The following is a 27982-nucleotide window of genomic DNA, read 5'->3' on the forward strand; positions in this document are numbered from 1 at the left end:
AGAATAACCTGAATGTGAAAGGGTTAAATACTGAGGAATAAATTTCTTTAAAAATATGGTTACAAAAGCATTAAAAAACAGTAGTTAGTATTCTGCAAAGAACATAATACAGATAATCTGAGAAACTAAAACAGATTCCATCAAGGTCTCTTAGCTTCTCAAAAATAAAACAAAAATAAAGAAAACTAAGATGAAAGTTAAACATTTTATTATTTCAAAAATGTTAACCGTTTCTACTAAATTAGAATGACTGCTCTTCACTAACTGTCAACGTGATTTTATGTAGTGAAATATGCCGCCAAGATGAAAGTCGCGCCATCACTTATTCTTTTCACTGTGAATTACTCCACTCCAAGGCACTAGTGCCGAAGAGGTTCACTTTGGTGAGTTTTATTGTTTCGTTTTTTTTTTTTTTTTTTTCCAATATACTTCTTACAAACTGCAATCATGCTCTGAATTAAAGATTTAACTGAAGGTTAAAATGCAAAAAGAATAAGGAAAGCCATCATCAAACAAAAGAGACCCATGGCTTCTGACAGAGCAAATCCCAAAATGGCATATGAAAACAGCTGTTGTTTCAGAGATGGATTTCTGGCATAACCAATTACTAAGTTTCCAAATACACTTCCAATACCAGCACCTACAATGAGAAAAGGGTTTTCTTTTAAATTAATCTAAAAGTATAAACAATTTAAGTCCCTAATAGTCAACCCCTAGAAGGTTGACAGGGAAAATTCTTAACACCCATATCTACATGATGTTCACACTAATAAAGTTTGGAGTTTGAAAAAAAGCCCAATGTAAACAGACTAATTTTTGGCTATCTAATTAAAATGAGTTTAAAGAGATGGGGACTAGATAGGGTGTAATTTAATTCACTGACCTGAACCTGCAGCCCCAACTGTAGCTGCTCCAGCACCAATGTATTTTGCTGCCTGATCAATATCGTTTCGTACAGAGCTGGTCTGGAAAAATCGTACCTGTTGCAGTAGAAAATTAATCAAATATGTAGCATGAGCCAGGTGAGATGATAAATCTATGCTTAAAAAATGAGCAAAGAATAATTGCAAAGAAAAAAAAAAAAAAGAAAAAAAAAAGAGTAAAGCATGACAAACCTGGTTCTGAATTATTGAAAGCATTTGTGATTGTGAAATAGAAAAGCTAGTGCAGCTAGCCAATGGCACAAGAGATTGAGACTGTGAGTTCTGAAAAATAAAATAAAAAAAAAACTATTTGTAATGATTTAGATCGAGAAGATGCATCAAGCCAAGTAAAATTTCTGTCATCCATACATACAAGCTTGTCCTCTACAGGTGCCAGCACCACGTAACATCGGTGTCAGCCATAAATGCTGGCTTGTCCTTTACAGGTGCTAGTACCATGTAAAATACATTCATGCCAGTGCTGTGTTAATGCAGCCACCACACACTGTAAAGTGGTTGTTGTTAGGAAGGGCATCCAGCCATAGACACCATGCCACAACAGGCAATTTGGAGTCTGAACAGCACCTGTCAAACCGTCCAACCCATGCCAGAATGGAAAACATGAACAATAATGAATACATTGTTAAAATCTATGTAATATACAACTTCACACCTATTGAATATCTACATGTAAGACCCACATGTTATTTGATCACAGCATGTTAAAATATTAACATAAATTAAGTATAAAGGTTTATGTCAACCGTTCAAGGGTGACGAAAGGCGGCGAGCTGGCAGAAACGTTAGCCTGCCAGGCGAAATGCTTAGCCATATTTTGGGTTCAAATTCCACCGAGGTTGACTTTGCCCTTCATCCTTTCGGGGTCAATAAATTAAGTACCAGTTATGCACTGGGGTTGATATAATCGACTTAATCCGTTTGTCTGTCCTTGTTTGTCCTCTGTGTTTAGCCCCTTGTGGGTCGTAAAGAAATAGGTATTTCGTTTGTCTTTATGTTGCGAGTTCAAATTCCACTTGCCTTTTGTTCTTTTGGGATCAATAAATTAAGTACCAGTTGAATACTGGAGTCGATCTAATTGACTGGCCCCTTCCAAAATTTCAGCCCTTGTGCCAAGAATAGAAGGGTGATGAACAGATTTAATTTTGATTCCCAACTCAATTTGTGCTTTGACCTCAAATGTGTAAACATCAAATATGAACAAGGGGGTGGATGGGGGTGAAATCTATTCATAACATTGACAAAGGTGCATTAGACCACTTGTAAAGAACTATCCTCTCTTAGATGTCCCTGGGCACTGTAACATTAGTAATGCAAAATCCAACTTTAGTGGGTAACAAAAAAACTCCAAAACAAAAGTTTTAATAAAGCTTACCTCTTGCATTGGTATCACAGTGGAACCTAGAGGTCTCAGAGCCGACCTGCTGCTGGTAAGCTAGAATGTAGAAAAAGAATGAAATTAAAAGATCAATAAAAATTCAAAAAGAGAATGTAAGTACAATTTAAAATAGATGGGGTGGGGGAAAATCATGCCAAATGCTAGTGACAGCAAGCTATCACCTTGAAAATTAGAAACCCCACTACTCAAACCGCTAGAAACAGCAGCCCCCCACCATCAGTTTTTGAAGTGAGAATGAATTTACTTCGAAATTCCATACTTCATGATAAAAGAAAAGGATATATTTTTTTTCATGTTTTAAATAATCCTTGATTACAAACAAGGGAAATTACGATTCTGAAAGTTAATTTTATATTTATGCCCAAAAGCATGTTATCTTTTTTCTTTCTAGTGAGGTATGGGTCCTTAGGAGGCGGCTGGTCCAAAATTCCGAGCGAGGTACGACTATAGAGGTTATCCTGACCGAGTACTTGCGCGACCGTAAAAATTCGAAGATATTCGAAAGCTATCATTTAACAAGTGGCCATCACGTTATGTAATGTCTGATCAATAATAATTGTCAGATTCATTTTCAGTCATGTCGCTAAATGATTATTACCGCTTAGAAAAATTTAAAGAAAATAACTAATTTATTTACTAATTAAAAAAATTACTGTCCGACCAACATAGCTGTCTTTTATTTAAAAAAAACAAACAATTAATGAGAAAATCTATTTAAAAATTCTAGTAAGACTAGTTTTAAAAATTCTTTGTCCATATTCGTTTACTGTTAGTTGTAATTCTCTCAGATATATCAAATTATAAAAATACGTCAAACAACGCAATGCGGTATGAAATTAGTCAAGATGAAGCGAATAGTGTGACCAACAACAATCACGAGAATTTGACTTTTGTCGAAATGATTAACAGATAAAAAAAAAAAAAAATCTCAAAGTAAACTTAAGACAAGATAACTTAAGCAATTCGGTTTCTAGGACATTTCAATGACACAGGTGAAACTGCTAATTAAAGACAAATTGTTCGAGGTGAAATTAAGGAAAAAAGGGCATTTTTAGGTGTGACCTTAAGTGACCTTCGTAAACAACGAACGGTTTTGTTGACTGCATGGGGAAAAAGGAAAACCAAGTAAATAGCTAAGGTTTCTCATTGAACACATGACTGTTTAGGGTTAAATCTGGGACAAATACAGGAAACCACCCCCCCCCAAAAAAAAACGAGGGAGTGAAAGACAAGTACAGAATGATAGAAAGATATACAAAAAATGCAGACAGACGAAAGACAACGGAGGGTTACGAAATCAATAAAAATGTCTAAACCCCCTCATTGTAGGACAGATCTATAATCAAAGTTATGGCAACCGGAACCCATTTATTTTCTCAATGGTACCCGGGGTTACATTACCCAGTGTATTTTTCACTTGCAATTTAACTGCTATTTCTAGCAGATGAAGCCACCATATTTAAGACAGTTACTACATTGCCCCAAATTAAAGCTTAGCCTCTGGCAAATTCTGGATCAAGCCAACTTGGCAAAATGCATTACCAGCCAACCGTGAACATCACGTCTTTTAAAGGGGTGTTGGTGGTGTAGAAATACATTATGCAATGTGCCCTCCTCCCCCACATTTTAAGACGGTACTGCGACCACGTAGAGGCTACCTTGAAGGGAGGTTACTCTAGATTTGTGGTTAAATTATATGGAGTTGGGAGGTGACCTCAGTGGAAAAATCACTAAATGAGATTCATTAGGACTCATGGCGACAAGCATTTACACACAGAGTAAGAGGTTATATATACACAAAGACATACACACATTGGAGACATTATATAACATGTATATATAAAGGAATCTAATGTATATTCCCTATCCCCCATTGATAAAAGGTTATATAGTCAGGTTACGTTACACTGGTGAGAAAAAAATCGAAATATATTCAGCTTTCACGTAAGCATATGAAAAAGCACATTTGGAAGGAAAGTGGGAGGTAAAAAGAAAATGAATTATGTGGCATTCATGACTTTCTGAAGGGCATTGGAAAATTAACAGCATGTAATGGTAGTTTAGATTATAACCACAAAGGGTTGTGAGGTTCGTGACTTCCTCAAGGGCGTTAGATAAGCAAGATTGAACGAAAAAGCCGAGAGGGGAAACGAAACCGTGTCACACAATCTGGTCGAGACTAAAATGCTGCAGAGTACTGCCTACTACATCAACATAACAGCTTAAAATCTCTGCAGAAGAAAATAGAGGGTGTTGGGACATATATGCCCCTCCCAAGGACAACAGATTTTTAAAGAGTAGAGTTTTTCTATTAGCAATCGAAACTGGAATCGCAGGATCAGATAAACTAGGCACTAAGAATGCACCAGATAGGGTTCATTTGGGTAATTGCTACTTGAAAAACATCTTTTATGAATATCAGAGATTTGTATAAAGGGCAAAGCGAACTGATTAAACAGAATTAAATCAAGCGATATGACATCGATTAAAAGAGGAAATTTCAGCACAAAACGTCGATCTTTTTGTTAAATATATTTCTACATAATCCTATTAGAGCAGTAAATAAGTATATTATAACAAAAGACTACACGCGACAGGATTTAAAACAGGATGAAAGTAGAACAGTAGAAAATAGGGTGTGTGATTTGAATTAGGTGAAATATTAAGAGACAGGTATCTGAAATAAATTGACTTGGTGTGAAGAGGTAACGATAAAGCAATGAAGGTAAGGTTAATATCATATTAGCAAAAACAATTTGCCCTTGAGGGGGAAGAAATAAAATATTGCTTACTAGAATGGAGGGGAAATATATATATATATAGGACCAATGAGAATATAAATTTGACCTTCAAAAGAACTGAAAATTTTCAATTGGCATGCATTAATAATTGAGGAAAATGATAATGAATAATTGGATTTAATGAGATAAAATGTATATTACGAACCATGCAGCGAGTAGCCGAGGGGATGTATCTGGTGCAGGCGTACATATTTCTCAACAGTGAGTTTTACCCAAGGTAAACCTGAAGAAAATAAAAAAGAAAGAAAAAAATGCCGGCTGAAGGTTAGTTGGAGGATACAGAACAAGGGGGAAAATCCGAAGAAACTGTAATAAAAGATAGTAACTGTTATATTTTTTTCTTAAACAATTGAATGTTGAATGCAAAAGCTTTTCTAAAATCCAAGTAAGAAATAATGATGGCAAAAATTTACCAGTTAATAAGATGGATTGATCAGGGTAGCTTTACCGCAGACACGACTCGACAGACTGATTGATCAAGTCAAGAGGGAGAGACCAACTCACGCATGCGTAAGACAGCTATTTCAATTCGTTTCGAGACTAGGCCTAGTTTGAGAATATTTTTTTTATTATTAATATTTATTGTTAAAGTTGACAGATTTGTCCATGAAATTAAATGCATAGCATATATATTTAATTAAAATAAAAATAAAATATTGTCATTTTACATTTCATGACGGAAACTCACGAATGAGTTCCGTCAACCACATGCGTAGCGGCCTGCGTGCATATGGCTACCTTGAGTCTGTAGAAGTTGGCAAATGGCGGTGTTTCTGATTAATAACTGTCAATTTCAAGGATGCGGACTGCGATTTACGACATTAACAGAACTCATACAACATATAGAAGACACTCATTTAGGTAGGTTTTTCCGCTCCTCCTATTTCTGTATTCTTTCCTCGGTAATAACAAATTGAACCGAGGCCCCGGCCCGACTTACGCTCAGATCCATCACTCCTTGCTTGAATCACTTCACTTGAAAACAAGTTTGTTTACATTCACATTTCTGTTGGAAATAGTTGTACATCGTCTTTCTTTCAACGCTGTTTTGGCATGACATGCATTGTGCTTTTAGACCGAGGTATATTTAATATTATTGCACGGATGAGTGGCGGAGCGCAGCGGACAGATAACGGTGGTGGGGTAAGCTCCCGGCGAACCGAGTCTGCGACCCGGTTTCGTTTCCTGGTTGTAAAGCTGTTGTTATTTCAATCAGTGATGTTAATTAGAAACACACAAACTTCACACAATCTCTTTTCTCTTATATACCCTCGAATCTGAACAATTTAAGTTTGTGTACACAGAAATGATCGTCTTTACACGATCATGTCCGCAAATTGTCAACGCGACTGCTGTCTTGCAGCCAGTTCTCCGCCTTGCTTTGCTTGTTATGAAGGCGTGGTGTCTGATAGCTTTTGCCGGTATTGAACACAGCTGGTCACATGTACCTATATACCTATCTATCTACCTATCTATCTATCTACCTATCTATCTATCTATCTATCTATCTATCTATCTATCTATCTATCTATCTATCTATCTATCTATCTATCTATCGCACATCTATACGTCTACACATAAGTCACACACACTTATGTATTATACACACACACACATACGCGCGTGCATCATAAACTTACATACATACTGAAATATACCCTAACAGCTGCATGCCATCCATGTCATATTACAAAAATGGCTCGACTGTCATGTTATCCAGCTCGTCTATGCAGTGTAATGTTATCATATATCCAAATTTATTAATTATATCTACTGTGTCTGCACCACCATCGCTTTCTCTGACTATCTCTATGCACGCACACACACACACACATATGTGTATGTGTGCATAGACATATGCATTACATATATATATATCCAAAGAGAGAGAGTGTGTGTGTATTGGCAAATAAATGTGCATGCACATGTTAATGGGCGATTGTATATATATATATATATATATATATATATATATATATATATATATGTCCCATGTTCGATCTCACTGTGTATATGTATGTGTGACATTTTGGGCCACTGTCTTTTACTGTCAGCTCAGGCCATCTATCTATCTATCTATCTGTCGATATCTATCAATCTGTCTATATCTATCTATCTATTTCTCTCTCTCTCTCTCTCTATATATATATATATATAATATATATATATATATATATATATACATACACACACACACGTGTGTGCCTAGTGACACATCTGTGTATATGTATATAGACTCGTATGGATTGGTGTTCGGCAGACATACACACACATACACTCGTATAGTCTCTCTCTCTCTCTCTCCTCTACGAGACGTCTGCTGAGCCGTTCCTCTGTCGCATCACTCCACTTGCACGCGCGCGCGCGTCCGCGCGCTCATGTTTGCACTTGACCAGGAAAGGACCGGCAGAATTTAAGCTCTCTCTCTCTCTCTTATTTTATAACCCCCCGTATCCCGGCTGGATCCCTCTCTTCGATTCGTCGCTACCACAACACGCGAGAAGGGATGATACGATGATTAATAATAATGTCTGGTCATTCGGTGAGGCTACTGAATGATGCATACTATATACATGTATATGCGTGCGTGTGTGTGTGTGTGTGTGGGTGTGTGTATTGTGCGTGCATGAGCGAAACGGCTCCATCTCTTCCGTATTTCACATCTCTTCTTTCACAGCTGTTTCCTTTACATATATATATATGCCCGTGGAAAGAGAAATAGCTACAGTTAAGTACTAGACGTTTGTAAAGTGAAATAGTGTTTAAAGGGTTTATTATTTAATTAAATCTACGTCAATAGGCTGATCGATCCGATATATATGTGTGTGTGTGTGTATCTCTCTCTCTCTCTCTCTATCTATCTATATATATATATATATATATAATATATATATATATGTGTGTGTGTGTGTGTGTGCATACATCTATATACGTATGAAGTTGTGTATGTCTGTGTTTGCGTCACGGAAACTTAGCTTATTGAGTGATTGAGAAGTTTATCATGTCCCAGGTTCGACCTCACTGTGTGTATATATGTGTGTGTGTGTGTATGTATGTGTGACATTTTGGGCCACTATCTTTTACTGTCATCTCTGGTCATCTCTGGCATTGCAACTGAAAACTGGGTTGACCGAAACTTTGTGTGGAAGCTCGTGGCGTGGATCGTGTTACCTTTAATTCAAGCTCTCGCCTTGTCACGTATTGTCATAGTGACTCCACCTCGAGAATTTTCATTAGCAGCACTTGATGTGGATGTTCATCCACACGTTAATTTAGAGGGGGGGGGGAATTACAATTATAAACTGCCAGAGGATCTGTCATCAATGTATATGTCTGTGTGACAGTTTCGTTGTAGAAGAGTCATTTTCAGCTCGACGCATTCATTTTCCGGTTGTTGTCTGCAAGACAATGTCTTATGCCAGTTCGTCTGCAATACTATTCCATTTAATAAAAATGTATGTGTAAATATAGGGTCAATTACGAGTGCTTGACTTATAATGTACACCATCACACACACATATGCACATTTATAAACATATATACAATACAATGCTTCACCAAAACCACTTTATTTTTTATACACACACCAGGTGCGGTCCCAGGAATTTTTTGAAGAGAAGGCACAAGGTCAGAAGGGAATGCAATTCTAGGAGAAAAGGGCATAATAGCATTATTTAGAAGGGCGCACTTCTTTTCTTGCGCATGTGCTCCTTAACCCCCTCCTTAGACCCACCCCTGCACACACACATGCACTTATATAAACACATTTATATGTAAGCAAATATGTGCATGGCCGTAATTTTAACATCCACTTTTCTATGTTTTTGTGGGTCAGATGGATTTTGTCAACGCTGATTTTCTATGGTCAGATGCCCTTCCTGTCATCAACCCTCACTCGTTTCCATGCAAGGTAATATTTCCCCATTGGCCAGACATGTTTTCATGGAAGATTGGAAAGAAATGACACTGCTTGTGTGATGGTGACACTTGCATACAATTATCACATGATGTCAATCACAACACACATGATATTGCTTGTTTCCAATCTTCCTTGAAAACCTGTCAGTGTATGTATATATATATATATGAAGCGTGGCATGTGAAAAAACATTAAAGCAAGGTTGTTGCCAGTTCCGCTGGACTGGCTCCTGTGCAGGTGGCATATAAAAAACACAATTTGAGCGTGGCCATTGCCAATACTGTCTGACTGGCTCTCGTGCTGGTGGTACATAAAAGCACCCACTACACTCTCGGTGGTTGGTGTTAGGAAGGGCATGCAGCTGTAGAAACTCTGCCAGATCAGATTGGAGCATGGTGCAGCCATCTGGTTCGCCAGTCCTCAGTCAAATCGTCCAATCCATGCTAGCATGGAAAGCGGACGGTAAACGATGATGATGATGAGATATGTGTTACCTTACTTTAAAACAAGTGTAGGTTAGAAACAAGAAGAACATCCAACTTCAGAAAATGTGCATCAAGCGATTCTGTCTGACTCATACAAGCATGGCAAAGTGGATGCTAAAATGATAGTAATCATCATCATCATCATCGTCGTTTAACGTCCGTTCTCCATGCTAGCATGGGTTGGACGGTTCGACCGGGGTTCTGGGAAGCCAGAAGGCTGCACCAGGCTCCAGTCTAATTTGGCAATGTTTCTACAGCTGGATGCCCTTCCTAACGCCAACCACTCCGTGAGTGTAGTGGGTGCTTTTTACGTGCCACCTGCACAGGTGCCAGGCGGGGCTGGCAACGGCCACGGTCAGATTGGTGTATTTTATGTGCCACCGGCACGGAAGCCAGTCGAGGCGGTGCTGGCATCGGCCACGAGTCGGATAGTGCTTTTTACGTACCACCAGACCAGGGATCCTGGCTGGTTCAATTCGATTTCGATTTCGCTTGCCCCAACATGTCTTCACAAGCAAGGGGGTTGGCAAGGGTGCCTGTCGTACGTCGCATTGGAGTATTTTACGTGCCACGGCCACGAGTCGGATAGTGCTTTTTACGTACCACCAGACCAGGGATCCTGGCTGGTTCAATTCGATTTCGATTTCGCTTGCCCCAACATGTCTTCACAAGCAAAGGGGGTTGGCATGGGTATGTATGTGTAAGTTTGTAGCGAACTCTAGTGAGCTTCCTCTGTTATATAACAGACATACGAATGTAGCTGGTAACAGCTAGCCTTTGGGCACTGTTTTGGACCCCATTGTGTCTACCACTCTGATTGGTTGATATTGGTACAATTTGTCTCGTACTCTATTGTGTGCCAATATACAACCCAACCAATCACAACCTGCAAATAAATAATGTGAGACAATCTGTTCCAAGCAAGCATTTGAGCCTACCCGTCAGCTATAAAAGCTTACCTCTTCCTAGGCTCAGCATCTGTCGGTTCCAGACCTTCTAAGGTCTAACCTCAGACCACATTGCAGCGACCTCCATCTTTGTTGCCACCACTGATGTCTCTCACCAACACACTGCACTGGTTTCTGCATTGCTGTTCATGAGCTTCTCACCAGGGTTAACAGCTTATATCTTAAAGACTCCACCGGTTACGACGACGAGGGTCCCAGCTGATACGATCAACGGAACAGCTTGCTCGTGAAATTAACGTGCAAATGGCTGAGCATTCCACAGACACGTGTACCCTTAACGTAGTTCTCGGGGATAATCAGCATGACACATAGAGTGACAAGGCTGACCCTTTGAAATACAAGTACAACTCATTTTTGCCAGCTGAGTGGACTGGAGCAACGTGAAATAAAGTGTCTTGCTCAAGGACACAACGCGTCGCCGGGAATCGAACTCACAACCTTACGATCATGAGCCGAATACCCTAACCACTAAGCCATGCGCCCTCACCCAACAGCTTATATACAACCCACAAAGATGCTTGTAGATACATACATAAATGCACATCAACCACCTCCATTCATCCTGCGTGTATATACATGTGACCACAATAAATGTGTTCAAAGTTACCACCTTGTGTTTTATACATTCTTTATCGGGTTCCTACCACAATAACATAACAGCCTTCTGAATGGAGTCTCATTAGATGATACCGCAACATATAACATCTAAAATGGTGACCACTGATATGAACACAGATTTCTAAAATGGTAACCCAGCATGGGAGATGAACATATTCATCTAAAGTGGTGAACCCCAATGTGGAAAACATTTCTGTCTAAAAGTTTATATACCTAAAAGTTTATATACACTCTTGCATCTTTCCTGTTCATTGTGGCTCTGGGCTATTCATTATAATTTGCAACATCAAATGCTTAAATAGCAGGTTCCCAAATAGCCCCTCATAAAAACGCAGACATTCTGAAGTTGCAATTATGGTTGAGATTATATGGTTAATGTAGCTTTTCCGATGCTATCAAAGATGCTCAGCTTCTTCCTTAATGAGTTAAGGAAACTGTGAAAGAGCTCTGACTGCACATCAGTGACAATAAAACTCAGTTTATAGTTTTTCAGCCAGCCAAAAGAACACAAGTTATCCTCAAAGGTTGCAAACTTGAAATGTGTAACTACCTACTTACCTTCTGCATCAGCTGCAGATGAAGACCATCAACCACTTGTCTCCAGAATTCCCTCTCCTGCATTGCTCTTGGTAAATCAGTCTTCAGATGACTGGAGTCTACTGTTTGAGAAATGGAAAGATAACCCCATAAGTCACTTTCCATGTGTTGGTTCATACATCAGCATTTGATTCACTACTTCATCTTCACTACAAAGGCAATATTCACAGAATCTCAGTCTGTTTTCTTTTATGGTGGAGATAATTCTTTGGAAGATTACCATTAAGAGGCTGGTTTATTGCATGGGACTGCCATTTGATATTGACCGCTGCTCTCAGAAAGTCTCATGTATGTTCTATCTAGTTTTCTTCCTGTTGCTTTAAAGTCTATGAAATGTGTAAAAGACTTCAAATATCTGGGATCATGGAAAGAAAACACAAAGATAGACAATTCAATTGAATTGGCATGGCCAGCAATTAACAAAATATCTGCAATACAGAAGTGAAATCTTTTTTTTTGTTTTTCTTTTTTTTTTTTAAGCTGTTGTAGGAAGCATTCTGATATATGGATCTGAATGTTAAGTACTGGCAAAAACAATATAAGTAAACTAAATGGAATACATAGTAAAATGTTAAGGAGAGTGAAGGACATGTTTTAGGGGACCAATGTTTAACAACAGTCCAGCTGTAAAAACCTTGCCAAAACTGACCTCACCTGTGCTTGTGCCACGAAAAAAACACTTAGTCAACCCTGCTGAGTGGTTGGTGTTATAAGCTGTAAAATTCCTGCCAAAACAGTCTCAGAAATTGGTGCCGGCTTCGGCCTTGTTGGATCTTGTGAAACTGTCCCACCCATGCTAGCATGGAAAGCGGATGTTAAACGATGATGATGATGATTAATAGGCACTATCAAACAATGCAGATTTAAGTTCAAATATTTCTCCGTGGATGAGGTCTTGTGATATGTGGATATCATAAATCCACTCATTATTATTTTCCTTTTCTATTGTAAACTGTAGTAAAGGCATTATTGAGTTCATGTGATCCAGCAGTGCTTGCATTTCTTCCTGGGGAAGCTGGAATATAAAAAGTGCCGGCTAGATATCTCAGCTGCATGGTTGGTTTAAACGTTGTCCCAAAAACCATTTCCTCAAAGTGTTCCATCTGTGTTGGCCATCACTGGGGAACAACAACATACTTATGGCTAAGCCTTCTTGTCAATGTAGGTCACACCTCTTTTGGAAGTATGTTCATGACCTTTGGTAATTTGTTGTGCTTAGGAAGACTTGACAAGCCTAATGAAATTGTACTTTTGGCCAGTGCCATGACACAAAACAGCTTCTTTGCTGGTGATGCTTAAAATCACCTGTGCCGGTAACGTGTATAAGCACCTGTGCTGGTAATGCATATAAGCACCCGTGCTGGTGACACATATAAGAACCCGTGCTGGTGACGCATATAAGCACCTGTGCTGGTGACACATATAAGCACCTGTGCTGGTGATGTGTATAAGCACCCGTGCCAGCGACGCGTAAAAGCTCCCGTGCCTGCGACGCGTATAAGCACCCGTGCCGGCGATGCGTATAAGCACCCGTGCCGGCGACGCGTATAAGCACCCATGCAGGCAATGCATATAAGCACCTATGCTGGCGATGCATAAAAGCACCTGTGCTGTCGATACGTTAAAGTACCCGTGCCGGTGATGTGTAGCTACCATCTGATAAAGAAAAGGAATCACTTCACATTGAAAGAATACAGGCAGCTAACTCAGCAAAGGAGTGATGCACTGCATATGTGTGATCTCCCAGAAATTCTCAAAGCCAGTCTCCCATTAACACCTTTCATCAGTTGTCAGTGTTCAGTGTATCATTCACTAAATAGGTTCTTTGCAGATGTTATCAACCCTCTAATAGATAAATATCAGCCCTATCTAAATATTTCAACATGACTAGTAGACATAATTAAATATAGTCTCATTCATTCCAACAAGATAGTGGGTTTGGATGTGGTGAGCCTATTTACCAAGAATCTCACAGATGAGGCTCTATCGGTTGAGATGTAATGAAATTGGATTCTTCAATTGGAGAATGTACCAGTGATCCAAAAGATAACTTGATGAAGATGTTAACATTCAGTGTACAACAAATAACATCATCATCATTGTAGTTGTTTAATGTCAGCTTTCATATTGGCATGAGTTAGACAGCTTGATGGGAATTGGTAAGCTGGAGAGTTGCACCAGGTTCCAATCTGAATTTGGCTTAGTTTCTACAGTTGGATGTCCTTCCAAATGCCAACCCCTCTGAGAGTGTAGTGTGTGCCTTTTCCACATCACCGGCACAGGTGCTTTTATGTGTCATCGACACGGGTGCTTTTATGCGTCACCGGCACGGGTGCTTTCTTATCTTGCAGTAGCTACCATCTCCTACTAGGCTTACTAGTTTTCCTTAGTATTCCAGTTTATCAATACTAAATGCCTTTTTTTCTGCCTGCTGTAGTATCATTATACTGGTACCATTCTGCAAAGTTCTAATAACCATTCTTTTCCATCTTGTGGTGATCAGTTTGGAAAGCCTTGCCTTTCTTCAGTGCTTGTCTCACTTTCCATCTGATCTCATCAGACAGACCAGTAGTAAATAGACCTCTTCTAATACAGTGGTTGAAAGCATGGCTTGTGAATGGCTAAATAATACAATAAGTAACAAATAATATCTAAAGACGCTCATCAGTCTGTCTCATGGTCCCAGTGGACAAACTGGAAAAGGCGTTGCCCTGGAGGATGGTGAGGGAGATGTGCTGGAACAGCCACTCTGACTGAAAGGGTTCACACATGCAGATTACCCTCTCCGCTCTGATAACGGTGAGCAGAAATGTGGTCTGGGTGCTGAGAGTGTCAGAGCTCTCGTCTCCACTGCTACAGTCTTGACAAATCTGTCAGAGAGCAGCCAATACTTTGACAGCTTGCCCTTCTTTGCTTGACAAGCAGCGAATTCCTGGGCTGGCAGCTGAACACACCAGGTTGCTGCTGGAGATTTTATGAGACCTGTCCAACCCATGCCAACATGGGAAACAGATGTAAGATGATAATTTTATATATCTTCATCGACTTTCCCTCCCCAAAAATTTCGGGCCTTGTGCCTAGAGAAGAAAAGAATATATTATGTTAATGAGATCTTGTGTGTGTTGACTAGTTGCAGTTGAACATAGCCTTGTGGTTAAGTCTGTTTTGTATTCACATGGTTCCAAACTCCATCTCTTTGTGCAATGCAAATAGTGTGTGTCTTCTAGAAAAGCCTTGGGTTTAAAATACTGCATGTGAAATTTGGTAGATGTTAGGGCTCAGAAGCACTCAGTACAAGCTTTAAAATGGTTGGCATTAGGAAGGGCTTCCAGCTGTAGAAACCATGTTGAAGCAGATACTGGAGCACAAAACAGTCCTTGGGTCACTCAGATACTGTCAAACCATCCCAGTCCATGCTAGCATGGAAGAAAGTGGATGTTAATTGATGGTGATGGTGATAATATATGAATGTGTGTATATTGACATTGTTGAATAAATTTGAATGCAGAAGATCTGTGAAGGTTTGAAGGAAGGAAATGTATTAGACATGTACTGATAAGTAACCTAAAAAAGTGGCCTTTAGAGAACAGTTGGGTATTAAAAGGATTGGTTGATGTATGCAAGAAAGACAACTGCAATGGTTTTAGCCATGTGGTGTGAATGAAAGTGGATGCTGAGTGGGGAAAAACGATTTAGATACTAACAATAAAGTAAACCCTGGTAGAAGAAGACCAAGCAAAACATGAGAAGCAATGTGGTGAAATCTCAGAATGCTGGAGTTATCAGATGAGATGGATAAATCGGGATGAAGAACAGCAGCATGGAAAACCCAGCTATTCTATGTTAACATCTTTTTATCTTTTACTTGTTTCAGTCATTAGACTGCGGCCATTCTGGTGCACCACTTGAAGAATTTTTAGTTGAATGAGTTGACCCCAGGACTTTCTTTCTTTAAGCCTAGTACTTATTTTACCAGTGTTTTTTTTTTTTTTACCTAACTGCAAAGTTACAGGGATGTAAACACACCGACACCTGTTGTCAAGTGATGGTGTGAGACAGTCATACATACATAGATATATAGGTGTGTGTGTGTGTATGTGTATACATGTATATAGTGCCCCCTCGTTGGCTCCCATGCTGGTGACATGTAAAAAGCGCCATCTGAATGTGGTCGATGCCAGTTCCCCATGACTGGCTCCCCTACTGGTGGTGCGTGAAAAGCACCATTTGAACATGGTCGATGTTAGTACCCCCTGACTGGCTTCTGTGCCAGTGGCATGTAAAGAGCATGATCCAGGTGTGGTCAATGTCAGTACCGATAGACTGACTCCCATGCAAGTGGCACGTAAAAAGCACTCACTACACTCACGGAGTCGTTGGCATTAGGAAGGGCATCCAACTGTAGAAATCTTGCCAGATCAGATAGGAGCCTGGTGCAGCCTCTTGGCTTGCCAGTCCTCAGTCAAACCGTCCAACCCATGCCAGCATGGAAAGCAGACATTAAATGATGATGATAATGGGCTTCTTTGAGTTTCCAGTTCCACTCACAAGGCTTTGGCTGGCCTGATACAATAGTAGAAGAGACTTGCCCAAGGTGCCATGCCTGCATCTTTGGAAAACAAACATTAAATTGCTACTACTGATGATGATGGCCATCAAATGCACAAATTAAAAATTTTCGTGTAACTAAACTGAAACAGGAAAATAGAAGCAAAAGATTAATTGCCTAATCAGTATTTACCATTTATCAAATGTCTAATTAAGTGTAATTACATCAGGTTAATTAATTGCAGCAGTTCAGTCTAGCACAGTTTAATTTAAAACATCATAAAGTACCATTTAAGCTGAAGGCATAAATTGACTGTAAACACCAATCTGTTATCTTGTTTATCTCTTACATGTTTCAGTCGGCTGACTGTGGCCATGCTGGGGCACCATCTTGAAAGGTTTAGTCAGACAAATTGACCCCAGCACTTGTTTTTCTAGTCTGGTACTTATTCTGTTGGTCGCTTTTGCCAAGCTGCTAAGTTATGGGGACATAAACAAACTAACATTGGTTATTTAGTAGTGGTGGGGATAAACGCAAACATACCATGCAACTCATATATATATATATATGCACATATATATCTTCAAGTGAAGGCACATGGCTCAGTGGTTAGTGTTGAGCTTGCGATCGTGAGGTTGTGAGTTCGATTCCTGGACCGGGCTGTGTGTTGTGTTTTTCGAGCAAGACGTTTTATTTCACGTTGCTCCAGTTCACTCAGTTGTAGAAATGAGTTGTGACATCACAGGTGCCAAGCTGTATCGGCCCCTTTGCCTTTCCCTTGGATAACATCAGTGATGTGGAGAGGGGAGGCTGGTATGCATGGGCGACTGCTGGCCTTCCACAAACAACCTTGCCCGGACTTGTACCTTGGAGGGTAACTTTCTAGGTGCAATTCCATGGTCATTCATGACTGAAGGGGGTCTCCTATATATCTTCATCATCATTTAACATCCGATTGGACAGTATGACTGAAAACTGGTAAGCTAGGGAGCTGCACCAGGTTCCGATTTGATTTGGCAAGGTTTCTATGGCTGGATGCTCTTCCTAATGCCAACCACTCCGAGACTGTAGTGGATGTTTTTTACATATGTAAATATATACACACACACGTACATGTGTGTGTGTGTGTCTATCTATCTATCTGTCTATTTATATATAAAAAGCCACATCAGATGCCATGACGGTTGTAAGGTGTAGGTACAAGAGGTGGTCAGACTCTGCATAAGGTAGACAACTACCATATATAAATACACACACACACACATATGATGAGCTTCCATACAGTTTCCATCTACCATATTCACTCACAAGGCATTGGTTGGCCTGAGGTGCTGTACATTAGAACTGAACAAGCTTCTTAGTCACACAGCCATGTCTTTTTTTTATTATTGACAATAACAATTGGATTTCTTATTGAGCATAACCAATGAATATAACAGAAAATAGCCGAGTCAATAAATAGCGGAAGTTACTGTTTGTGTGATGGGGGTCAGTTTGTATATTGTTATTGCTTCTCTATTATATGCTTTGTGAAGGCATCTGACTTGGTAGTTAGAGTATTTGGCTCACAATTGCAATGCCATGAGTTCAATTCCCAGAGATGCGTTTTGCCCTTGAGCAAATCTTTATTTCTCGTTGCTCCAGTCTGCTCAGCTGGGAAAAATGAGTAGTACTTGTATTTCAAAGGGCCAGCCTTCTCACACCCTATGTCACGCTGAATCTCCCTGAGAACTACATTAAAGGTACATGTGTCTGTGGAGTGCTCAGCCACATGTATTTTAATTTCATAAGCAGGCTGTTCTGTTGATAGGATCGACTGGAACCTTTGTTGTTATAACTGATGGAGTACCAGTTATTAATATATGCTTTTCTTCTAACACCCAACACTCAAATGGTCAAATCCACCTAGCGGTAAATAGGTTGTTGTCCTGGATCAGCAGTAATCATGTCGACATATAGTACAATGGTAGTAGTCAAAGCATAGAAATCTTTATTTTACCAATTATATGTTCCTGAATACCCTGTGACTATGCTTCACTTATAGGCGTAGGAGTGGCTGTGTGGTAAGTAGCTTGCTTACCAACCACACGGTTCCAGGTTCAGTCCCACTGTGTGGCACCTTGGGCAAGTGTCTTCTACTATAGCTTCAGGCCAACCAAAGCCTTGTGAGTGGATTTGGCAGACAGAAACTGAAAGAATCCCATCGTGTATATGTGTGTGTGTGTGTGTGTATGTGTGTCTGTGTTTGTCCCCCCAACATCGCTTGACAACCGATGCTGGTGTGTTTATGTCCCCGTAACTTAACGGTTCGGCAAAATAGACTGATAGAATAAGTACTAGGCGTACAAAGAATAAGTCCTGGGGTTGATTTGCTTGACTAAAGGTGGTGCTCCAACATGGCCACAGTCAAATGACTGAAACAAGCAAAAGAGTATAACATGCAATGATGGAGCATACAAGAGGTGTGTTGGTGTTTGTTGTTCAAACCCTGGTCAGCCTAGATTCATTAGATCTATCACCATCATCAGCATCATTTTATGTCCACTTCTCCATGCTTGTGTGGAGGACAGAATTTGTTGAGGCAGATTTTCTTTGGTCTCCTGTCCTTCTTGTCCTGCTTTTTCCAATAGCCATGTTTCTCATAGCCATGCATGATATCCGCAGAAGACTGGAAACAATTTACTTAAAGGGCTTTAAATTGATTTCCACATTTGAAATACTGTATTTCGGTCTCACTGAACATGTCATAAAAAATATATATAATAATAACAGCAAAAACAAGGTATGCTAGTAATACATATTTCTGGCATAAATTTGAAATATCGTATCACATTCGTCTTCAGTTTTCACTATCATCTAAGCATGCATTGGGTCAAAGAGAAACACTAATCTGATTTTACTGATATTTGTCTGTCTGTCTGTCTGTCTCTCTCTCAATAGCTCTATCCCAGTCTCACTTTAATTATATCAAATGACTGTAGACAAACTCGGCTCATTGCTCTTAACAGACAAGAGACAAAGCCACTGAGAATAACTTGGTTAGTCTAAGCCAGTACCACTTCTGACTCTGACTAGGAGGCAGATCTTTTATCTTTTACATGTTTCAGTTATTGGTCTGTGGCCATGCTGGGGCACTGCCTTGAAGAGCTAAGTTGAAAAAAATTCCCCGCCCCCTTCCCAGGGTTTATTTTTTAAATCTGGTACTTATTTTTATAACTCTCTTTTGCCAACCCACTAAGTTACAAGGACATTAACAAACCAACACTGATTGTCAAGCGGTGCATGGGTGGAAACACATGCATGCATGCACACATGCATGCATGCACACATGCATGTATGCAGTGGGTCTTCATATAATTTCTGTCTACAAAATTTACTCACAAGGCATTGGCCAGCCTAGAACTATAGTAAAAGCCCAAGGTGCTGTGCCATGGGGTTGAACCCAAAACCCCATCGTTTCAAAGCAAGTTTCTTAACCATACAGTTGTGTCTATCTGGACTTCTTTACTTGGCTATTCACATAGTTCTTTCTACCTTAACACATTACCTAAAATATTGATTGCACTACATTTTAGAAGATAACACCCCTGGAAATTTCTAAATACTGACATTAAACCCAATACATAATTAATAATGACAGAAGCAGTAATTAATACCAAAAAGTAATCTTGATCTCCAACTTAATGTAGAGGGTATGTTAGAACACAAAATACTGTGTTATTTGTCTTGAGAGGATCTTGCATAAGGACTCCTGGTGTATAAAAGCATTCAAAATTATATCATTGACAGACAAAAATCATCTGCTATGGCCACTGGAACTGCCAGATCACATGGTTTCACCCTGTTATGGGTTCCTCAGTGACAGATGTCCATCAGCACAATAACAGATGAATCTCTGGTCAGTGATATACAGAATATCAGTGTCTATTCAGGCACTGGTGCTGCAAATAGCCAGTGGACTTGGTGGCCATACCAGATGATTCTCCTCTGTCAACGATATAATTTCAAGTGCCTATAAGCACCGTGAGTCCTTATGAGAGAATCTTTCAAGGTAAATAATGTAGTATTCTGTGTTGTAATATAACCTCCACGTTAAGTTGGAGATAGAGAAACCCAATGGACTCTTCAGAATGTCTTTACAAATAATTTCCCTGTAAGTAACGCCAATGCTTTCTGATACATGATAGAATCTGCTTTGTATGGGTTAGATAGGTCTGTCTAGTCCAACATTCTCATTGTGTGTTTCTATACTGGATTATACTGAATTATTAACAAGAACTTGTCTCAGTTCTGTGACAAGCCAGACAATAGGAATGGATTTAGACAAAGATGCTAATGAGCATGGTCAGTGCTATGCAAACATTAATTCATTTGGAATTGTTCAGTCAGAGACAGAATTAAAACGGTTCTTTTCAAAGACTGTATTGAAACATTTCTGTTCTGTAATGGTGTAATGGTGGGGGTCTTGGCTATAACAACAGAAGAGATGGATATTGAACATTGTTCTCTTTTATGATTTTTCAGAAACTGCTACTACTACTACTACTACTACTACTAGTTGTTGTAATCCTTTCTAAAAGGACTGAAATTTTAGAGTAGTGAGGTGTGGGTGTGGCTAGTCGATTACATTGATCCCAGTATTAAACTGGTACTTACTTCATCAATACTGGAAGATGGAAAAGCAAAGTTGACCTCAGCAGAATTTGAACTCAAAGCAAGCATAAAAATGGATGAAATGCCACTATGGATATCGTCTGGTGTGCTAACAATTCTGCCAACTTGCTACCATAGTAGAAGCTGTAATAATTCTTCTCTTGTTCTTCTAGTTGTTTCAGTCATTTTGACAGCGGCCATGCAGGAGCATCGCCTTTAGTCGAACAAATCAACCCCAGGACTTATTCTTTGGAAGCCTAGTACTTGTTCTACTGGTCACTTATGCCGAACCGCTAAGTTAGAAGGCTATAAACACACCAACATTGGTTGTCAAGTAATGGAGGGGGACAAACACTGACACACAAATACATACACACACATGTATGTGTATATATATATATATATATATATATATATATGTATGTATGGTGGGCTTCTATCTACCAAATCCACTCACAAGGCTTTGGTTGGCCTGAGGCTATAGTAGAAGACACTTGCCCAAGGTGCCACACAATGGGACTGAACCCAGGAACTATGTGGTTGAGAAGCAAGCTTCATACCACACAGCCACTCCTGCGCCTAATAATAAGAAATTTTTTCTAATTTAGGTACAAGGCCAGCAATTTTTTGAGTTGCAGGGCAGGTCAATTACATTGACCCCAGTTCCCTACTGGTACTTATTTCATTGACCCTGCAAAGATGAACGGCAAAATAGACTTTGGTGGAATTTGAACTCAGGATGTCAGCACCAAAACAAATGCTGCTTAGTATTTAACTTGGCATACTAACAGGTCTGCTGTCTTCTGCTCATTTTGGCACAGGACCAGCATATATATATATATATATATATATATACATGTAAATATATGTATATACACACATATATATATATTGTGTATGTCTGTCTGTTTGTCTCCCTTTCCACTGCTTAACATCCAGTATTAGTTTGTTTATGTCCCCTGTAGCAGTTCAGCAAAAGACTCCAGTAGAATAAGTGCCAGCCCCCAAATCAATAAGTACTGGGGTTGATCAGTTCTACTAAACCCTTCAAGGTAGTGCCCCAGCATGTTGTGTGTGTGTTGACTTTGCCTCTCATCATCTTCACCATCATTTAATGTCTGTTTTCCATGCTGGCATGGGTTGGATGGTTTGTGAGGAGCTGGCCAGGTGAAGAGCTGTCTGGGCTCCCTGTCTGTTTTGACATGGTTTCTATGGCTGGATGCCCTTCCTCATGCCAACCCCTTTACAAAGTTACTGGGTATGCTTAAGCAATTCTGGCACGGGTGCTTTTACGTAGCACCAGTGCGAGTGCCTTTTACATGGCACCCACAATACTGCAAGATTAGGATTGCTCAGATAAAGAGGGATGTAGGGGACATGCCTGTATGTAAGGATAAGGAGAACCATGATTTCACTAAGCTTTCATTTTTTAAATATATTTTTTTTTACCATTTTGTCCTACGAAGAAAGGCTGAGGACGCTCGACCTTTATTCTCTTGAAAAACGCCACCGCCGTGGTGATCTCATTCTCGCCCACAACATCATAAGCGGAAAGTGTAACCTCTCGAAAGAGCTGTTCTTCACTCCTGCTCCAGAGCGTCGGCTGCGGGGTCATTCTGAAAAGCTCTACCTGCGACGATTTCATCTCAACCGAAGGAGAGGTGCTTTCTCCGTCCGGGTTGCGGATTCGGGGAACAAGCTGCCAGACGAGATGGTGAAGATGCCGACGACCGCTTTGTTCAAAGCCTCCCTTGACCTCAAGTGGCCCGAACTCTTTACATGAACACCACCCTGTACCTAACTCCATGTCCCCCTACATGGCTTGCTATTTGCTTTTGAGCCAAATTAACTAACTAACTAACTAAGCATCAGTGCCACCGATTCTATAATCTACTAACTGGCCCCATGCTGCCAAAAATGACGGCTAATTGTAGTATTTTATATATAAATATGAATGGTGAATCAAATTAATACACTTGTCAGTGTTATCTAGTGGTTCTCCTTTGAGATGTGACATCGATCATCATTCGTTACTGAAAGAAGTTATTGTAGGAGCACTCCGTCGGTTACGATGACGAGGGTCCCAGCTGATCCGATCAACGGAACAACCTGCTCGTGAAATTAACGTGCAGGTGGTTGAGCACTCCACAGACACGTGTACCCTTAATGTAGTTCACGGGGAGATTCAGTGTGACACAGAGTGTGACAAGGCCAGCCCTTTGAAATACAGGTATAACTCATTTTTGCCAGCTGAGTGAACTGGAGCAAGTGTCTTGCTCAAGGACACAACGCATCGCCAGGAATCGAACTCACGACCTTACAATCGTGAGTCGAATGCCCTAACCATTAAGCCATGCGCCTTCACTTTACTGAAAGAACGATGCTTCACACAAATGTTCACATACTTCTCTTGTACATGCGCACACATACATATACTCACACAGAGTTGAAAGACTATTTGATTTTTCTTGTCATTGTTGAATGTTCACCATCCCACTTCCATTGCACACACACACCCACACACACACACACATATACACGCAAACATTCACATACCTTCCTTTTTTTCACACATACTCACACACACATACACACACACAGTTGAAATGCTATTTTGATTTATTGTTTTTCACCATAGAATTTCCATCATCCCACTACCAAGTTTGCCATCACCCCTTCTTTCTTGTATGTATATATGTATGTGTATTTGCATGTATGTTTGTATATATGTATGTGTATTTGTATGTATGTTTGTATATATGTATGTGTATATGTATATGTATGTATATATGTATGTATGTATGTATGTATGTATATATATATATATATATATGTATGTGTATATGTATGTATATATGTATGTATATATGTATATATGTATGTGTATATGTATGTATGTATATATGTATGTGTATGTGTATGTATGTATATATGTATATGTATGTGTATATGTATGTATGTATATATGTATGTGTATGTGTATGTATGTATATATGTATGTGTATGTATATATGTATGTGTGTATGTATGTATGTATATGTGTATTTGTATGTATATATCTATGTGTATTTGTACATATATATATGTACATTTGTACGTATGTTTGTGTATTTGTACATATGTATGTATCATCATCATCGTTTTACATCTGTTTTCCATGCTGGCATGGGTTGGACGGGGTATATGTGTGTGTATTTGTATGTATGTATGTGTGTGTATTTGTATGTATGTATATGTGTGTGCATTTTTATGTATGTATGTGTGTGTGCATTTGTATGTGTGTGTGCATTTGTATGTATGTATGTGTGTGCATTTGTATGTATGTATGTGTGTGTGTATTTGTATGTATGTATGTATGTGTGTGTGTATTTGTATGTATGTATATGTGTGTATATTTGTATGTATATATGTGTATTTGTTTGCATATTTGTATATATGTATACACATATGCATACTTGTATGTATGAATGCATATATGTATGCTTATTTGTATGTGTATGTGTATGTGTGTGTATATTTATACATAAATTTGTGTATATATGCATATATATAATGTTTGTGTGTATGTTTGTATATGGTGGCTGCCCCCTCGTTATCGAGTATGGCCATTGCGTGAAGCTTAATCAATGTTGTTATCGTGCAATGCCTGTGCAAGAAGATTTTTTTTTAAAGTGAGGAAAGGCTGTGCACTGAGTCATTCCCACTCACTAAGCAACAGCAGCCATAATCCGAAAAGAAGAACAAGTCAACATCATCGGTAACCACTGAGCCGCAGGTTTTATGTTGGAGTTATCCCAGTTACCTGAGTTACCTTCTCCTAGAAGGATGCCCTAACAAAGGCTGGGAGTCCTTCACTCTCAATGGTTTAACCGCGCGATCGGGTATTCAGTCCGATTATTTCTATGTCCCTGCGCATTATACAACCTAAGACCTTTATTGGATGGCCGTTGACTCTCAAGAGTTCCTCCGCCCTTTGACGGGTTTTGATTTTCATCCCGCAGGGTGTCCAATAAAAACCCTCCTCACCAAGTGGGGTTGCCGGTTTAGTCGCCGACGACCCGACCATGCAACAGATTGTACTGGGTTACATGTTACCAGTAGCACTCGATTGATACATTTATGTATTCATATATTCTTTGTCATATATATATACGTGTGTGTGTTTGTGTGTATTGTGTATTTGTGTGCTTGTCTAACATTACTGTGTGTATTTGATGTCCACGTATAAGACTGAGTACAAGTAGCTTACAGTTACCAAGTTACGCCATATTTAGTATCTTTTATCTTTTTATACTCTTACCGCTTCAGCACCTTCTTTTCAATTTTATTACCATATAATGACTATTAATCACCTACAAACTCTCCAGTATCACTCCATAAACCCCATTTACGCAGATAAAGAAATGACCCCCTTAATAATCACACCCCTTTCTAACCTCACTGCAGTTTGTTTAAGGTGAGCAGGCAAGTGATTCGTTGCTTGACTAATTTCTAGTCCCACTTCCCTTGCCGCTGTTGATATCATATGAATTTCTCTCAGTTTCTCTTGGTGAATAGATTACATCAATGGACTTATGAGTGATAGGTAGAAATGTACCTGGAGAAAAGTAACACTGAACATCTATGTTGCACCTTAAACTTGCATAATACATGTTTGCTGTGTCTTTTGAAACACACATACATACATACATATATAAATATATATATATAATATATATATATATATATATATATATATATATATCTGAAGGCGCAATGGCCCAGTGGATTTGCAGTCGTAGGATCGCGGTTTCGATTCCCAGACCGGGCGTTGAGTGTTTGTTGAGCGAAAACACATAAAGCTCCATGAGGCTCCGGCAGGGGGTGGTGGCGATCCCTGCTGTACTCTTTCGCCACAACTTTCTCTCACTCTGTCTTCTGTTGGCCTGCTCGCTTAGCCAGCAGGGTGGTGTCATTTGAAGGCTAAAACAATGCAAAACGCTTTCTGACCAGCGATGTGTAGCAACATCTGATAGCCTGGTCGGTCATGGTGATATATATATATATATATCATCATCATCATCATCGTTTAACATCTTCCTTCCATGCTGGCATGGGCGGGATGGATCCGACAAGAGCCAGCTGGCCAGGCAGAAGCCTGCACTAGACTTCTGTAACTGTTTTAGCAGGATTTTTACAGCTGGATGCCCTTCCTAACACCCACCACTCAGCAGTGGTTATGGAAGATGGAAGATACAAGAATTTTTATTAATCACTGTAATTGTTTTGACCCATCTAGCATTGTATGTATGCATGTATGTCTATACATATCCATATTTGTATGTATGTATATTTATGCATAAATATACATATCAACAGATGATTTGAGGTTCACTACAACTGTTTCAGACATGTTCTCTTGAGCCTACAGTGGACTGTACACATTAGTAGTGCACATGTGCGCTATTCCTCACTCTACCTTGGTGCCTTTGTTATTCAAATACCTTGATTCTATCAGATCCTGAAAATCTTATGATATAAATATATATATTGATGGCATGTAAAAAGCACCATTTGAGCATGGTCAATGCCAGTGCCACCTGATTGGCTCCCGTGCTCGTGGCACGTAAAAAGCACTATTCGAGCATTGTCAATCCCAGTGTCACCTGATTGGCTCCCATACTCGTGGTACATAAAAAGCACCATTTGAGCATGATCAATGCCAGTGTCACCTGATTGGCTCCCATACTCGTGGTACATAAAAAGCACCATTTGAGCATGGTCGATGCCAGTGCCACCTGACTGGCCGCCATGCTGTTGGCACATAAAAAGCACCCACTACACTCTTGGAGTGGTTGGCATTAGGAAGGGCATCCAGCTGTGGAAACCTTGCCAGATCAGATTGGAGCCTGGTGCACCTCCTGGCTTGCCAGTCCTCAGTCAAAATGTCCAACTCATGCTAGCATGGAAAGTGGGCATTAAGCTATGATGATGATGAGAAAAGGAGAGAGCGCGACAGAGGTGTTCTTCCATCAAAGTTTAAGCCCTCTCTTGTTCACCATACTGAAATATTCCACAGTTTGAATTCTTTCACATTTTGCATCTATTTTCATCTTTTTCTGACAGATTACTGAAATGATATACCTACTGGAGGGCACTAAAGAGATGAGCAACAAGTTTTGAGCTTATACAACTATTTAATATCAGTTCATTTTATCAGGCTTGAAATGTGTGACTTCAATGGCAGCTATATTTTTCTGCATCTTTTGAATTATTAAGCTGTGGTGGGCATATAATACGATATCTATGCAGTTGGTATTTATATTCTTATAACGTTTATGAAACTGATAACTGTTGAAAATGGCCTTTGCTCTTCATCAGGCATCTTGTTTCTGAATGTCAGAGTGCCAAAAATGCCATTGAACTAACAACCCTTAACAGCTAAGGGCTGTTTGGCGGCTGGTGGAATGGGGGTATTTTTTAGAGTGTTAATCTATTAAAGTGGGTTTTTTTTTTTTATATTGTATGTGAAGGAGGGCTATGTAGTTAACCTGATCTCAAAGCAAGATGTGATAATGGCGATGGGATGAGCAAACAATATAGGTGAATAGTTAGTAGTTACTGGAGTGTGAAGTAGTGGTTTCATCATATAGTCTACTCGGAGTTGAATATCAGTAACCTAGCACTGAATATGCAGCAACAGTAGTTGTTTTTGTTGTTTAGCACCATGTAAGGAAACCTTGGTTGTTTAGCACCAACCAAGCAGACCTATAACCAAAGATATTCCATCATTGATCAGTCAGCATTTTTTTTGGTCCCATTTTTAGATAGTAAGATCTGGTTTTAGCTGATATTTCTAGCAAGCTATATGACTTCATTGAGGTGTCTTTATGAGCTCAACTTTCAGATGAAAGGCAAACGCCTGAACTCTTCTACAAATTCTACTATAGACTGATTATTGCCGGCACAAGCTTTTACCAGCTTTGCTAGCTCTCAGATTTTTATCTGACACACAATTATATATATATATAAATGTGCTTCTAAATTAAATAAATTTTTTTTTTTAATTGATT

The 27982-nt window shown here is 39.5% G+C and overlaps 2 protein-coding genes across 2 annotated transcripts in view; one reads left to right on the forward strand and one right to left on the reverse strand.

Annotated features, from left to right (window-relative positions):
• Positions 1 to 283: 283 nt before the first annotated feature.
• LOC115220833 (ATP synthase lipid-binding protein, mitochondrial) lies at positions 284 to 5714 on the reverse strand. The gene is made up of 6 exons (XM_029791012.2): positions 5555 to 5714; positions 5287 to 5364; positions 2317 to 2376; positions 1116 to 1205; positions 884 to 980; positions 284 to 640 (listed from the first exon to the last, which is right to left on the reverse strand). The coding sequence occupies exons 2-6, from the start codon at positions 5329 to 5331 to the stop codon at positions 477 to 479; spliced, it is 456 nt and encodes a 151-aa protein (XP_029646872.1). The 5' UTR covers positions 5332 to 5364; positions 5555 to 5714; the 3' UTR covers positions 284 to 476.
• A 51-nt stretch (positions 5715 to 5765) lies between these two features.
• LOC115220832 (juxtaposed with another zinc finger protein 1-like) overlaps positions 5766 to 27982 on the forward strand; it is a 31898-nt gene continuing 9681 nt past the window's right edge. Inside the window, exon 1 of the mRNA XM_029791011.2 lies at positions 5766 to 6002. Within this exon, the coding sequence (XP_029646871.1) occupies positions 5903 to 6002 (100 nt within the window). The 5' untranslated portion in view covers positions 5766 to 5902. The remainder of the gene's footprint in view (positions 6003 to 27982) is intronic.

Source organism: Octopus sinensis, linkage group LG17 (genome assembly GCF_006345805.1).
Source record: "Octopus sinensis linkage group LG17, ASM634580v1, whole genome shotgun sequence".
In the NCBI taxonomy this organism is placed as follows: domain Eukaryota; kingdom Metazoa; phylum Mollusca; class Cephalopoda; order Octopoda; family Octopodidae; genus Octopus; species Octopus sinensis.

Bases quoted from the DNA above. Each gene is read 5' to 3' on its own strand.
- LOC115220833 (XM_029791012.2), bottom strand. From the start codon at position 5,331: ATGTACGCCTGCACCAGATACATCCCCTCGGCTACTCGCTGCATG. The intron at 2,377-5,286 runs GTTCGTAATATA...TCTACATTCTAG, and splicing joins CCTCGGCTACTCGCTGCATG to CTTACCAGCAGCAGGTCGGC. The intron at 1,206-2,316 runs GTAAGCTTTATT...TTTATTTTTCAG, and splicing joins CTGTGATACCAATGCAAGAG to AACTCACAGTCTCAATCTCT.